The following is a 14,301-nucleotide window of genomic DNA, read 5'->3' on the forward strand; positions in this document are numbered from 1 at the left end:
CCGTTAACAAGATCACATTCAGTAAGAGCAAGGGTCACTTGTCGAAAACCCGTCCAGTCCTACAGGATCAGCCTCTGCCTACTGATCCAGCTTCTACTGCTGCTGCCCCTATTGAGAGACACCCTGCTGGGGCTACTCCAGATGAGGTACGAGCTATATTGGCGGACCACCGCGACATTTTATTGAGGGACTTCATTCAGCCCATGATGGAGAAGCTTAAGGACCTAGAAGGACGCTTGCAAACTTTACAGGAGGATTTTGATTTATATAATAAATAAATATTGTTAGTAATTTTTTTACTTTTTTATGTTGTATAGAACGTCTAACTCATTTTGGAATGTAATTATTAATGCAGTATAGTTTTTATTTTTAGTGTTTGCTAGCCTAGTCTTTATTGTTAATAACACATTTCTTCTCATTATACTTAGTGTTCACGATAATTGAAACAATGACACTATCTTTAAATTAATATTTAGTTAACTAAAATATTTTTAAATTAATTACATAAAATTAATTATTTATGAATTTGTAAATATTTTAATTCATTGTAAATCATAATATATAATATATAGAACTTTTTATTTACTTTGGAAATGATAAAAAAATTAATAGAAAAAATATGTATTCTTACAATTTTAACAATATATCTTTTCAATTAAATAATACCGTTCGAACACGTTAATACTAATTCGAACAAATAATATTGCATTCGAATTAATTAATTTTCTGTTCGAATTAAATTTAATTAGTTCGAACGGTATAGATTTTTGGAGACGACCTAATTCGTCTCAGAATCTCAAGTTCGAACTAATTTGTTTTAGTTCGAACGGATTTATAAGGTTTTCCATGTTCTGAGACGAAATTAAAATTTCGTCTCAGAAAAGTACTTTTAGGGACGAAATTAATTTCGTCCCTAAGAAATTTCGTCCCTAAAAATTAAATTTCTTGTAGTGCTATATACTATATCTATTTTAATTTTTTTTTCTATGATAAATATGTGGTGTATGAATGATAAATAGAACAACTCAATTAGTTTAATAATAATAAAATAACATAATAAATAATATTAAAATATGTAAAGTGTATGATGTGAGATTAGGGGTGTCAAATCGTGTTGACGAGTCGTGTCTTATCAAAACATGTATATTATACTATATAACTCAATCCTAACCCGACCTGTTAAGCTTATCGTGTCAAAATCTCAAACCCTAATACGACCTATTAACATAACGGAATATGTCGTGTCAACCCGTTTAAACCCATTAGTGAATATTACAAAATATGTTAACACGACACAATACTAACTATTTCAAACTATTTATATAAATTGGTTGAATATGTCTGAAATTAACTAATTTAACCTGATTAAATTTAGTATAATTTTATATAAATTTTAAAATCACAATATTTAAAAAAATTATAAAGCTAATTACAAGTCAAAAATTACTATCTAAATAATAAAAATATCAAAATTGAAATTATAACAATTTTATTTTTAGGTATAAGGTTATAATTGTAATTTTAACTTTCTTAACGTGTCATAACGGGTTGGGCCGTTAAGCAATCGTACAATAACGAGTCAACCCGTTTTGATCCAAATCTTTTAAGACTAAACCCTAATCCGTTATTATTGTGTCGTGTTCATGTTTGGTTAACAAATCATGTAATATATTGCCACCCCTATATAAGATGATAGGTGGTATTACTTTTTATAAAATATTTTTATAAGATTTGTGCATTAAAAGTATGTCTAACATTATTTTTATTTTACAAAAATATTAGGTACAATCATTTTTACGTGTTCTACTGATGTGATTAGTTAATTATTAAAAAAAAATTGATACAATCAATTATATCAGTAAAGTACATAAATAATATATAAAAATAACTATACATAGTAATACTCTTATTCAAAATATATGATATAATAAATGTGATTTAAAATGATAAAATATGTATATATAAAGAGAAAAATTGCCTATGCACGATTCCCTTAACTACTATGATGTGAAAAATAGCAAGTGGACCGGTTTAGGTCGCTTGTACTCAATTGTATCACGATTCAAATTATTTTGTAACTTGCCAACGTGACGCTTGGTCAATATGAATGGGAATGACCCGTTGAGGTTGGACCAAGATTTGTGGGCACTCTCTTTGGAAGATGGATATTAGGTACCTTTTCAAGGCTTGGATATTAAGTACCTACCATACAAACTTCACGCCGATACATTATCATCAAGATAATCAATATTCATTTGACTTATATATTAATTCAATTCAGATCTTGATCGGTGACATACAGTTTCAGTTTCAATTTCAATTAGGATGATTTGGATGTTGGGGTGATCTACTGAATTGATTTATGAATATAATATTTTGTGGACTCTAATTGAAATGTGTTTGAATGTATAAGGTAGATTAATATATGTGTTTAAATATATGAAGTAAGTTAAGATGCATTTAATTTTTTATGAAAAATTGAAAAAAAAAAGTGAATTCCCTCTATGCTTAATTTTAGGTACATTGATATAGGTTTGACATCCAAACATAACAGTGTCGAACTTACTTTTATACTTGCAAGCCAATAAAATGTTCATGTTATATTTGGAGCTGCTAAAAGATTTGTATAAATAACAAAAAATAATATGAGATTGTAATTATCTAATCAAAATCGAAATTTTAAAAAGAATTATTCAATTTTTAAATTGGTATATAAAGTATATTATATATATCACTTAAATAATAATATTTGATTTATTAAATTTATATTTTAAAATTTATATCTCAAATCAAACTATAACATATGAGCATTGTACTAAGTGTGTTATTCACACATACTTGTCAATAGAAAATTTTCTAGAAATTCTCTTTTAAGAAATATTAATAATTACAAGCAAAGTTAATTTGACTCCAATTTTTATTAAATTTGAATTTGTTAAATGTGAGACATTATAAATTCCTCATATTCTGTTTGGTGACATTATTATTATTATTATTTTTAATTTTCTTTTTTGCAAAGAGACATGTTTTCTTAATTTCTTAAGAGTGAACTGATCCGAGCCAAATCCAATCGTTACATCCTTACCAACCCATGGCATGTCAAACGATGTCGTACTGCTTGGGCACTTTTTTGCCAACTGCTGGCTCACATCGTAAATAAATAAAAAAGAAAAAGAAAACCGTTAATTGACAGTTTCAAAACCGGTTCCCTCCCTTTTCGAGTCACTTACTGTTAACTCTTACACGCTCAGTTTTGGAAAACCCAAACGAAAGACTCAGTGAATCTCACGATACCCTCAACCGACACCCCAAGAGATGGAGCATACGATCTTGTTTCTCATCTTGTTTCTCGGTTTTCTTGTCCCTCGTAGTGTTGCCGGAGTCCAGATCCTTTCGAAATCGAAGCTCGAGAAGTGCGAGAAGAGTTCGGACTCCGATAATCTCAACTGCACCAAGAAGATCGTCCTGAATATGGCGGTCCCAAGTGGCTCCGTAATTCTTCTTACTTTTCTATTTTGCAACTTAACATTTTGTATCTTCTGTGTATCTCTGACTTGAGGGTGGACTTTTTTGAAAAGCTGTATTTGTGATTGGTTAAAATTTGGATATATTCCAGTTCCAATATCTTCTCTGGTGATAAAATACGAAAATGACGAAGGAATGTAGCAATGGTGTTTGTGAAATTGACGAAAAAAGTGAAGGTCTCATTTAATGCAATTGAATAGTTACGTCTGTCGTCGATTCTTAATAGTATTAATCTTCTAAATCTAAGATTGTTGCAAGGTACTTTTGAAAGTGAATGGAAAAGGACCAATTTTAACTTATGAATGAGAAGAAAGAGTTAGGATTTTCAGTTTTTAAAGGGTAACTCCATACCTCAGCATGCAACTAAATGAAATACAAGGCATTAAGGCAAAATTAAGAATCCTTTTGGTGATAAGTGTAAATGTGACTAAAGCTGAACTCTTCAATTAAGAACAATGTTCACGATTTTAGAACTCCATTGGATCTAATTTGGAACATTCATAGATTTTGATCGTCAATTCTGAATAGCATCTCTGTTTACTTTGTAGATATAGGTCAACAGTACTTGTGCCATAACATAGAAGAATAGTGGTCAATAGTTGTGAATTGAAAGGAGGCGGGTGCTGAGCAATGACAGCCTGTATAGACTTAAAAGTTAGTACAAGTTATTTTAGATGGCATTGCCCGCATAGTATTTTTAAATGCCACGCAATTTCTGTTTTGATTATGCAGAGCGGGGGTGAGGCCTCAATTGTTGCAGAAGTTGTGGAGGTGGAGGAGAACTCAACTAACATGATGCAGACTCTGCGAATACCACCAGTGCTAACTGTCAACAAATCTGCTGCATACGCTATGTATCAGCTAACATATATACGGGTAGGGGACTATTTATTTATTTATTTATTTTGTGTGTGTTTCTGTGGGAGCATGTATTTACTGTTCTAGAGAACATTCCCATTCATATGATAAGAAGTAATTCATGATATTCTGAGTGTTTATTCTATTTCTTCTAATTCCAAAGAAGTGCTTATTTTGTAAAGAGTGAAAAATTTTAATCTTACTGTGGCAGGAATAAACAGAATGTTCATTGCAAAATTGTTTCCATGTGAGGCTGATAGGCAGAGGAATTGTTAGGAGATATGTTTATCTTTAGTTTAGACTTTTACAGATCCTAGATGATCGGGTCAAGTAAAGTCTCTACTTATTACATCCGATGACTATCAATTAATAAATTTTAATAACACTTCCTAGCTCAACATTTTTTCCAGGATGTTCCCTATAAACCCCAGGAGTTATATGTTAAGACACGCAAATGCAAGCCAGATGCTGATACAAAAGTTGTGAAGATGTGTGAGAGGCAAGCAATCTTTAAGCCCCCCCCCCCCCCCCCCCCCCCCCCCCGGGAAAAAAAAACCCCCGGGACTTTTTTCAATTTAAAATTTCCATTCTTGATATGATTCTCAATATCTGGATTTTAACCATGGTGAAAGACTTGTTGGTTCAAATAATAATGGTGCCATTCCTATGTTTATACTTCTATCTCGGACTTTTGATTTTGACAGTTTTTGCTCTACTGTAGAAAACAGTGATTCAAGGAAAATTATTGTTAGATATTTGGTGGCATATTTAAATATATCTAGTTGCATATAAAGGTAAGAGAAGCCATAAGCTCTAGCTTAAATGATGAATCCTCCCCCGTGCAATAACAGGGTTGAGAATGAGGTTGTAAGTTCAAACTTGTTGGATGCATGCAACTTATTAATTGGGAGAGAGAAGAAAAAGGGAAAGGTACATCTTGTCATATTTTATTTGCTCTGAATATTAATGACTGTTTGTAATTTCTTGACATCCCTGTCAAGTGATTTTACAACGTTGCACATAGAAACTCTGCTTATACCTCACCTTACAACAAACCTTCTGCCAAATGTCAATTTCCCTCAATCAATTTGTTTTAAAAATTTTGCATCAGATTAGATTAGTACTGTCTCTCTCAGCAGTTTAATAACATAACAAAAAAAGGTCCTTAGACACCTAACCACAGGATCTACATATTTGATAAACGTTCTGATGATTCGATATCCATAAGATATGCTTTAATCTCTATTTAATGGTGATATCAAATTCGATTTAGTCCCATCTTACTAGAGAACGGAATTTGTTTGTGGCATTGATGGCTACAGGGAGGTCAATAATTCTATCAGGGTCACAACACAGAATGGGGCTTGCCAAGACTTGAACCAAGGCACCCAAAGAAGAGAGTGGAAAGAGAGATTGTGGAATGATTGTGAAGAGCTTAGCATAAAGTGGTTGGCTTCTATATATATTTTGTACATAATCAATGCCTAGGATTGCCCTTATAAATAATACTCTAGCAACGTGCCAGTGACATTTGATTCAGGAATAACTATGTAGCCTGTTTTTATTTCTAACTTTTCTTTGTTTTCTCTTAACCCTATAGTATTTTCACTGAAAAGATTGAATTAATATATTTTCTGGTGAAGTAAACTTCTGCACAAATCTATGAGCTGCTTCACAAATTCACAGGAAGGAGTTGACTGGATTTGTGTCTGTTTTGTAGGTTAAAAGATGAAAAAGGTCACTTTATTGAGCATACCCAGGTGCATCTCGACCATCTTGGATCTAATTTTGGCCCTGTCATTTTATTTATAGTACCAATAATACTTATTATAGCTGTTTATATGATCTCCTAATTACTAATTAGCACGAACAAATTATTACAATATCTTTAAAAGTTTGAAACTTAGAATATAAATGATTGAAATAAACATAGTCAGAGCCTCACATACTTCATTTTGATTCAAATATTATCTTGATGAATTGGATTATGTGACATGAGCTGTATATGTCATGTTGCAGCTTAGAATTAGAATCATTCTAAGTGAAAACAATCATGTACGTTATGTTTGGACATTCATTTACCACATTGAAACTTGATTAACCAATTTTACTCATGTTTTTAAAAAATTTCAACCATTATGTACTTAATTGCTTTCTCCTCTTTATGTCATTTGTGCTTAGCCAACATGTTGTCCCTGTGGGCCACAGCGGCGGGTGCCTTCATCATGTGGAAACTTTTGTAAGTGGTTCTGTGTTGTGGATCATTATTCAATTCTCTGTGCAGGATACGTCTTACTGTTTTTTGGTAGTTGATTATTAAATTTGTTCTTTTAGTTGACAAATTGATGAAAGGAAAGGCCAACACTGCACATTGTCTCCGATTTCCAGGCGATTGGTATGACCATTGTGTTACCTCTTTTTGTCTTGATTATGTTTTGCTATGCAGATCGATAATCTGATATTCAGTCTATGAATGTTTCATGGATGCCAATTTTATTGTTTATATCAATCCATTTTTATATAATCCTGTTTTAGTTGTTATATGATTGTTCTGGCAATATTTACTAGAAAATGGTTGCTATATGTGTTCTGTTGTTTAATTATTTATTAACAAATTTTACATGTTACATCTTCTTAGAGTAGTTTTTAAGTTGCAAATTTCAATTTTCATATATCAATAAGTTACCAAATATGATGATACTTTTTTTTGTTATATGATCTATCAAATTTAAATACTAAATTAACATATTCTGTGAAGAAGCTCACAATTGAGATCATATCGAGTCCAGTATTGTCTAATCTTCTCATAATCATCATTACTTACACCTGGACGACAGATAGAAAGGTTCAATTTATATTAAAATCTGCGTTGTCAAGACTCAAGATACTGTTTATGTTGTTTCCTTATATGTTAAAAATCATTTTACATCATGCCATAATTAATAGACACTTTTATCTACTTAGGTTCCATGTGTTTGGTATTGGACAGAGATCATTGGGATTCAGTGTTCGTATTCAGGTCAAGACTGGATCTAAAATTTCGGTATGTTTTCTTTCCTTAAGATCCTTGTACTTTACACTGGTAACAAGCACATCTACCGCATCTTTGGTATAACAAAGCATGGATATATATGGCTAACTTACATGGAGAGAGATAATTGGTAGATAATGAATGTTCAATTATTCCTGAGTGGATGGCAAAACAACTTATCTTTTCTGCTTAATTAATTATTCATGACATATCTGGATAATTTAAACACACATGTGATGATACTTGTGAGATGACTACTTAACGATTGCTTGATGAATACTGACTCCCCTCTCACATTACATGTAAAGAAGATACATCATCTGACCTTTTGTGCTCATTTTCTGCCATGGACTTCATACCACACGATCTGATTCAAACATTGAAAAAAATGCCAGGATATTGAAATAATTGCGTTTTCCTGGCTTGGTGGGATATCTTTTCCTAGATCTAACACTACCCTGGTGGACTACATGCTAAATTAATAGGAGAATTGCCAGGATAATGAAGTTGCAGGTTTTAGTGAATGGAAGGGAAGATGAGGATCTCAAATTTTTTATATATTAAAGATTCGAGGAAAGGAAAGGAAAATTGTACCAAGCCTTATAACAAAATAAAGGAAGAAATAACAACAAAGTATAGAAATAAACTTGAAAAGAAATCAAAGCATGACTTGCTAATAACTTCAAGAAAATGCCGCTGAAGTCAACTAGGTGCACTGAATTTGGCTGTTAAAGAAAACTAAAGCTTCTGCATGTTATTCTACGTCTCCTTGTATAGGCGGTAGATATTGTAGAACTCTTGGTCTGGTTGCTTGATCTACTGGAGTCTTGGTTTTAGCTTCCAAAAAGAGAATTATGTGCAGCTTTCACTGGCTTCATTGGTTATAGACTATAGTTTTATCTTTCTGATTCTGTGTTTCTATTTTGTTGTGTTGGACACGGATATATCTCCCATAGATTGGAACCATTTAGGTGTGTTTTTGAAGTAATCACATCATCAATGAATAATTTTGAGTCATGCAATTTTGAATCTTCAGTTTACTATTTCCTTTTTTGTTCTGTTGAAACAAAATTCCATAATATTAAATTTATCCACTGATACTCTGTTGGCCTAGCAGGAAGTGGCTGTGGGTCCTGAAAACAGAACAGTATCATCCAATGATAATTTCCTAAGGGTTAATCTTATTGGTGATTTTGGTGGATATACAAATATACCATCATTTGAAGACTTCTACCTCGTCATACCCAGGCAGGTATACTTCAAAGATATACCCACGATCAATATCCATTGTTTTCAGTGCAAGAAATAAAATGTTGACAAGACATTCCTTTCATCCTTCTAGTTGTGTTTTATTCTTTTTATGGTATTGCGTATAAAAAAATTGTTGGAGTTAACTTTCTAGGTAGGCCAACAGTATATTAATGCCTATAACACTTCTTTCTTGTTGTGCCTCTTTGAACATTTGAGCCAACTACTTACAAAATAGAAAATAAAAAACATTTGAGCTTAAATACTTATTCCAGGTACCAAGTGTGGAATACATTCTATGGTTGACCAATTTTAATGGCTATGGCACTTCTATTTGTCATCTCTTAGAAAGTTCTAGTTTATTGCTTGCAGATATGGCACTCATTTATCGTCTGTTGTTGATTATTGAGTGTTAATTGAGCAAGGAGTGAAATGGTCGTTCAAATTTTTATATACGGCTGAAAGTTTCTTTCTGTTGTGGAAGGATGACTCTGGCCAACCACAGAATTTAGGGAGGAATTTTTCTATGTGGATGTTGCTTGAGAGGGTGAGATTTACCTTAGACGGCATTGAATGTAACAAAATTGGGATCAGTTATGAGGCATTTAATGGACAGCCAAACTTTTGTGCTTCTCCATTTTTGAGTTGCTTGCATAACCAGTTGTGGAATTTTCAAGAGGTTAGTCAAATGGCAGTAGCACCTTCTTTAATTTATGTTCCTTATGTTAACAATATTTGATCACCTTGTAGTTTTCTTACACTTGAGGATAATTTTTTTTTTTTTTTTTTTTTTGTTTCTGGCAGGCTGACCAGAACCGAATTAAGAGGAATCAGTTGCCACTATATGGTGTTGAAGGGAGGTTTGAAAGGATAAACCAGCATCCAGTTATGTTTCAGTAATTTCTGACTCACATTTCCAAGAACTTCAATTATTTCTTTCAATTTCTCATTTTGATTTTTCTGCAGGATGCAGGGACTCATTCATTCTCCATAGGAATCACTGAAGTTCTCAATACAAATCTCTTGATAGAGCTGAGTGCTGATGACATAGAATATGTTTACCAAAGGTTAATATTATTTTCTTATGTCCATGCCTACTACACGTGGAAGTAATAATATGAAAAAATGCTCTTCATGGATACATCAATATTTGTTTAATTGAATCTTGCCTGCATGGGATGTTGTTTTATCAAGAACTTGACCTTGTTTCTAATGGGCTGACACCTCAGTGGTCATATCTATTATCTATAACAATTGCCTTTATGGTTTCGAAGAATTAGTTTTAAAGTTTTAGATAAAGAAAAAATCCGTAGAAGTTATTTCTAAATTCTTTGAACCTTTAAAAAGCACTAAAACTAAGGTTTACTGCACCTTTTATATTTTATTTATGGGAAGAACATATTTGAATTTTGGTAAGAACAGATGAAAATTTAGCAGCCGAGAGCTGTTAGTCTTATGCCTTTTGATTTTTCCAAAATGCTGACCTCAATGGGAGCTTTTTGTTTTTCTGAATTTTGAACACAGATATAATACTAAGTTTAAAACATCCAAAAACTTTTCATGACTTCTGGAGATGTTACGATGAGTCAATTTTGAAGAAGATTATTTGAGGGTACCTCCAAGCAATTTCAAAGTATCTAGTATGAGGGTATAACTTCAAACACTTCCTGATTCTAACATATTTATTCGCCTTTGGCTTTGTGCTTATGTTTGCGACTTTCTTTTATTGTAGTTATAAATGATACCATATTTGTTTTAAAATCATGCTGAGGGGTCTTTATTATTTGATTTTGGTATCTTATCAGAACCTCATTCTTTGACACAGTAAGCTTCATTTATTAGATATCATTGTGTTAAATATTTTCCATACATTGTGTAGGAGTCCTGGAAAAATCTTAAGCGTCAGCATACCAACATTTGAAGCCCTTACTCAATTTGGAGTGGCTACAATCACAACGAAGAATACTGGAGAAGTGGAAGCATCATATAGCTTAACGGTATCACTATTGAACTTTTCCTCCATGTTGTCATAAAACTGAAATGATTTCATCAACGATAATGCTGGTGATTCGGTGAATGCAGCGTCTTGTTAAGGAAAGATTGGGGGTTTGATATTTGCCTTTAATTTGGGATAGACATTAGGTTGATTAAATACCAGAGGATGTATCCATGAAATTTCAAATGCCTTTTTTGTATTTTCAGAACTAATGTTGTTTTATGCTGCTTTTTTTCCTTAATTATGATTATCCAGTGCATTATTCTGGTATATAAGGATGGTTTACTGTTGTTTGGGATTCACATGTACTAAAAGTTCAGAACCATAGGATTTATGGTTATAGTTTATTTTTTGGCAGCAGGTTGCTGCTCACACGGAAGATTTTATATATTCCTTTATAATTGAAAAATGGATATATTACATTTTTTAAAATTGTTTTTAAATTTGGTTAATCATGAAACTGCAAATAGACAGAGTCCACCTAGTGTTTTCTCTGCTAGTCAGCTCCTCCAACGCTTAATTTTTAAATACCAAAAGAAGAATAAAATTGAAACTTTTGTGAACTAGTTTATCCACAAACTGTTGTCTTTATCTTGTTTTCTGTCTCAAGGAGGGAAATAAAATTGCTACTATATGTATTTCTTGACGAGTAGGAATACAGCACGGTACAGCTTGAAGAAATTATATATATTAAATAGAAAAGATGTAATCAAAATTCCATGAAAATAATTGTAGATTTATCTAGCTTTATTGTAACCATGGCCCCAGTGAATGCAATCTGTGATTACACGTGATGATTTTTCCTGGCAGTTTGATTGCTCAAGAGATGTCACCCTCATGGAGGTACTTATTCTTTTTCCATGTTTACAAAGAATGTTGCATCCATGTTTTTAGTTTCTCGCCGGCATTATTATTAGTTATTCATGGAGGATACAGTTTTGAAAGTTTAGACGGTTACAGGAACAATTCTTTATTATGAAGCCGAAAGAAATTGCAAATAGATCATTTAAACTCTACCCAACCACCGATCAAGCTGCAAAATATTCATGTTCAGGTATGAAAAATGCTAGAAGTATACCGTATCAGTGGGATGTTCTTTTTTAGAACAATCAGTAAGGTGGAAGCAGATACTAAATCTTGGTCCGAATTCATATTCTTTTAATGCAGCAATACTAAAGGACTCTAATTTTGATGAAGTCGATAGAGCCGAGTGCCAATTTACTACTACAGCTACTGTTCTTGACAATGGATCACAGGTTTGGTGGTAGTTTTGAGCTTTTGATAGCCAAGGGCCACTTAATCTCTTTTCCCCAAGGGCCACTTATTCTCTTTTCTGCTTTCGAAATCTATCAGTGATCGTAATCCTACCCCATAGGACGTAACCTACCTTCAAGAGAAGACTATCGAATTGTACCTTACCCAAGGGAAAAATCTGCTGATTTCCATTTGAGTGTGGTTTTGTAACCAGTCGTAAATATGGAACCATGGATGACCATGTGAGCTAGGATGAACAAACAATCCAACTTTTGTCTCAGAGAAGGCTATAATGCAGACAGAGTATACTTTTTACTTGAGATTGTGAGTGGAGTTACAAGTAGTTGCTCCTTAAGTACACGGTGTTTACTTTGTGTTCCAAAGGTCTAAGATGCTAAATTTTAGTCCCACTTACTCGATAATTCTCTTTGGCCCACCCCAAGATTCTGTTGTGCTCTTGTATTAGCCTGATGGTGGGATAGGTCCTAGGAGGACTGCACTTGTCCAGGATTGGTCTAGCCAATGACGTGATCCCATCGAAGGGGAAAAAACACTAAATTTTTAGTCAATTTTTTTTTCCCAGTTAGTTTCTGGAATCTTTGTGGCAATATATGTGGATTCAAGAGTAGCTAATTTTTTTTTTTAGCAGATCACTCCTTTTCAACCACCAAAGAACGATATCAATGGTTTCTTTGAGTCCATTGTAAGCCTTTGGAACAAACTATGGAAAAGTTTGGTAGACTTCATCACAGGAAAAACTTGCAGGTATTGTTTCTATAAGGAAAACAAACATAGAAATTTAAATTTACTACTTATTTTGCGGTATCTCTGTTTAAAAAGTATATTTATAAGTAGGGGATATACTAAATATTGTATGCTTAGAAAACTCCAACTAGTTTGAAAATTTGAAACCCAGCTAATTTGAAATTCCAGGCTTTGTTAAGGTATAATTATATGATCAATATATTAATTGATATGTGGATGTGCATGATTGTGATTGTCATATATTATTTTGTTTCCTTGAAGTTGGCTACTTTTATATCGTAATAGTAACGAAACATATTGTAAATTGGTGTGAGTTTTTTTACATTGGTTTGCAAGAAATTCTGTTTTTCCCCATCTTTTTAAATTTGGAAGCAATTTTAGACACACTTAAGAAAAGGTTGCTTTGGAATAAAGCAATTGACGATTCACATTTTGCAACGGTAGAAAGTCAGTATTGCGGGAATAATACTCTCTCACATCAGAACGGGTCTAATGGGTGAAATTCGTAGTAGGATCGATCTTTCATGTGAAAGGAAGAAGTGTTGCTCTTGCTCTCGGAATAATAAAGAATTTTCTCATTTTGCCTGATGAAGGAAATTTTCCCTTCTGAATTTTTAAGTTCGTTTGAGGTTCATTCCAAAGAAAAGAATAATTTTTGGGGGTGGGTATTTTAGATGGCCCTCTCTTATGCAATTGCTTGAAATTTTTTTAAATCAGAAAGGGAAAAAAAAGGAAGTGTTTTGTCTGTTGTAAATTGCTACCGTTATGTTACTTTCACGGTAATCATGGCTATATATGTATATATGTTCACCTACTAATATTCCATATTTTTTCTCGAGCAGAAGGAAATGCTCTGGATTTTTGGACTTCAGGTGCCACATTCAGTACATATGTATGAGCTGGATGGTGATGTTTGGTCTACTTTTGGCAATTTTTCCAACTGGTAAACCTTCTTTATATTTTTAATCCGAGAAGTAAGCTGACCGTGGAGTAAGAAAACGATATATAATACACTGTACTCTGAGCTGCAGTTCTTGTTCTACTCTGGCTTTTACATCAAAAAGGACTCTTTGATCCTCTTTACGACTGGTGGGAAGATCATTTTGAGACCGATAATCAGAGTAGCAGCAGGGATATCCGGAGGCACAAAATTGATCTTGACCACGCTCGAATTCATGTTCATAAGCATCATGAGCATCCGAGGCACCATAAGCACAGTGCTCAAAATAAGCGAAGAAGCATTTACAATGAACGAAGGCATAACCACTCTGACAGAGAGACTGATTACAATTACTATCTGCATCATGTTCATAAGGACAGGCACAAGCATAGCCGCAATAAGAATTTAAGTACCATTCAGCAGCGGAAAGAGGAAAGAGAGGCTATGAAAGGATTGTTAAAAGCAAGCAGACATTATGAAGAGAAGCAAGATGAATTTATCAAGCGCAAACGTGGGCTGCTGAATGACACACAGTTATATCAGCATACAAAGCGGAGAGAATAGTGGGGCTAAAAATGGTATCATCTATAATATTTTTAATTCGTTTCACACAAATTTTGGAGAACCTCAATTATTTAGTATCTTTTCCTCTGATTCTTTTTTTTTTTGGGGGGGGGGGGGGAA

The 14,301-nt window shown here is 33.1% G+C and overlaps 1 protein-coding gene across 2 annotated transcripts; it reads left to right on the plus strand.

Moving 5' to 3' along the window:
* The first annotated feature begins 3,203 nt into the window (after positions 1-3,203).
* LOC122282900 (protein HAPLESS 2) lies at positions 3,204-14,268 on the plus strand. Of its 2 annotated transcripts, XM_043094965.1 has the most exons (19): positions 3,356-3,492; positions 4,074-4,179; positions 4,258-4,401; positions 4,794-4,882; positions 6,104-6,143; positions 6,565-6,622; positions 6,718-6,778; positions 7,348-7,426; positions 8,532-8,666; positions 9,147-9,341; positions 9,467-9,547; positions 9,629-9,729; positions 10,542-10,659; positions 11,469-11,501; positions 11,619-11,712; positions 11,826-11,914; positions 12,562-12,677; positions 13,520-13,620; positions 13,709-14,268. In XM_043094965.1, exons 2-19 carry the CDS (start codon positions 4,156-4,158, stop codon positions 14,179-14,181), a joined length of 2,031 nt encoding a protein of 676 aa, XP_042950899.1. In that variant the 5' UTR covers positions 3,356-3,492; positions 4,074-4,155; the 3' UTR covers positions 14,182-14,268. The 2 variants fall into 2 exon arrangements, with proteins under 2 accessions (XP_042950897.1, XP_042950899.1); XM_043094963.1 differs by lacking the exon at positions 4,074-4,179 and having other exon boundaries at positions 3,204-3,492.
* The last annotated feature ends 33 nt before the right edge of the window (positions 14,269-14,301 follow it).

Source organism: Carya illinoinensis, chromosome 11, assembly GCF_018687715.1.
Source record: "Carya illinoinensis cultivar Pawnee chromosome 11, C.illinoinensisPawnee_v1, whole genome shotgun sequence".
Taxonomy (NCBI): Eukaryota; Viridiplantae; Streptophyta; class Magnoliopsida; order Fagales; family Juglandaceae; genus Carya; species Carya illinoinensis.

What these genes read in the sequence shown, in the direction of transcription:
- LOC122282900 (XM_043094963.1), top strand. Translation starts at nt 3,316, where the DNA reads ATGGAGCATACGATCTTGTTTCTCATCTTGTTTCTCGGTTTTCTTGTC. An exon ending in ATCAGCTAACATATATACGG is followed by an intron (nt 4,402 to 4,793) that starts GTAGGGGACTAT and finishes CATTTTTTCCAG; the next exon opens with GATGTTCCCTATAAACCCCA. An exon ending in TTCTTGACAATGGATCACAG is followed by an intron (nt 11,915 to 12,561) that starts GTTTGGTGGTAG and finishes TTTTTTTAGCAG; the next exon opens with ATCACTCCTTTTCAACCACC.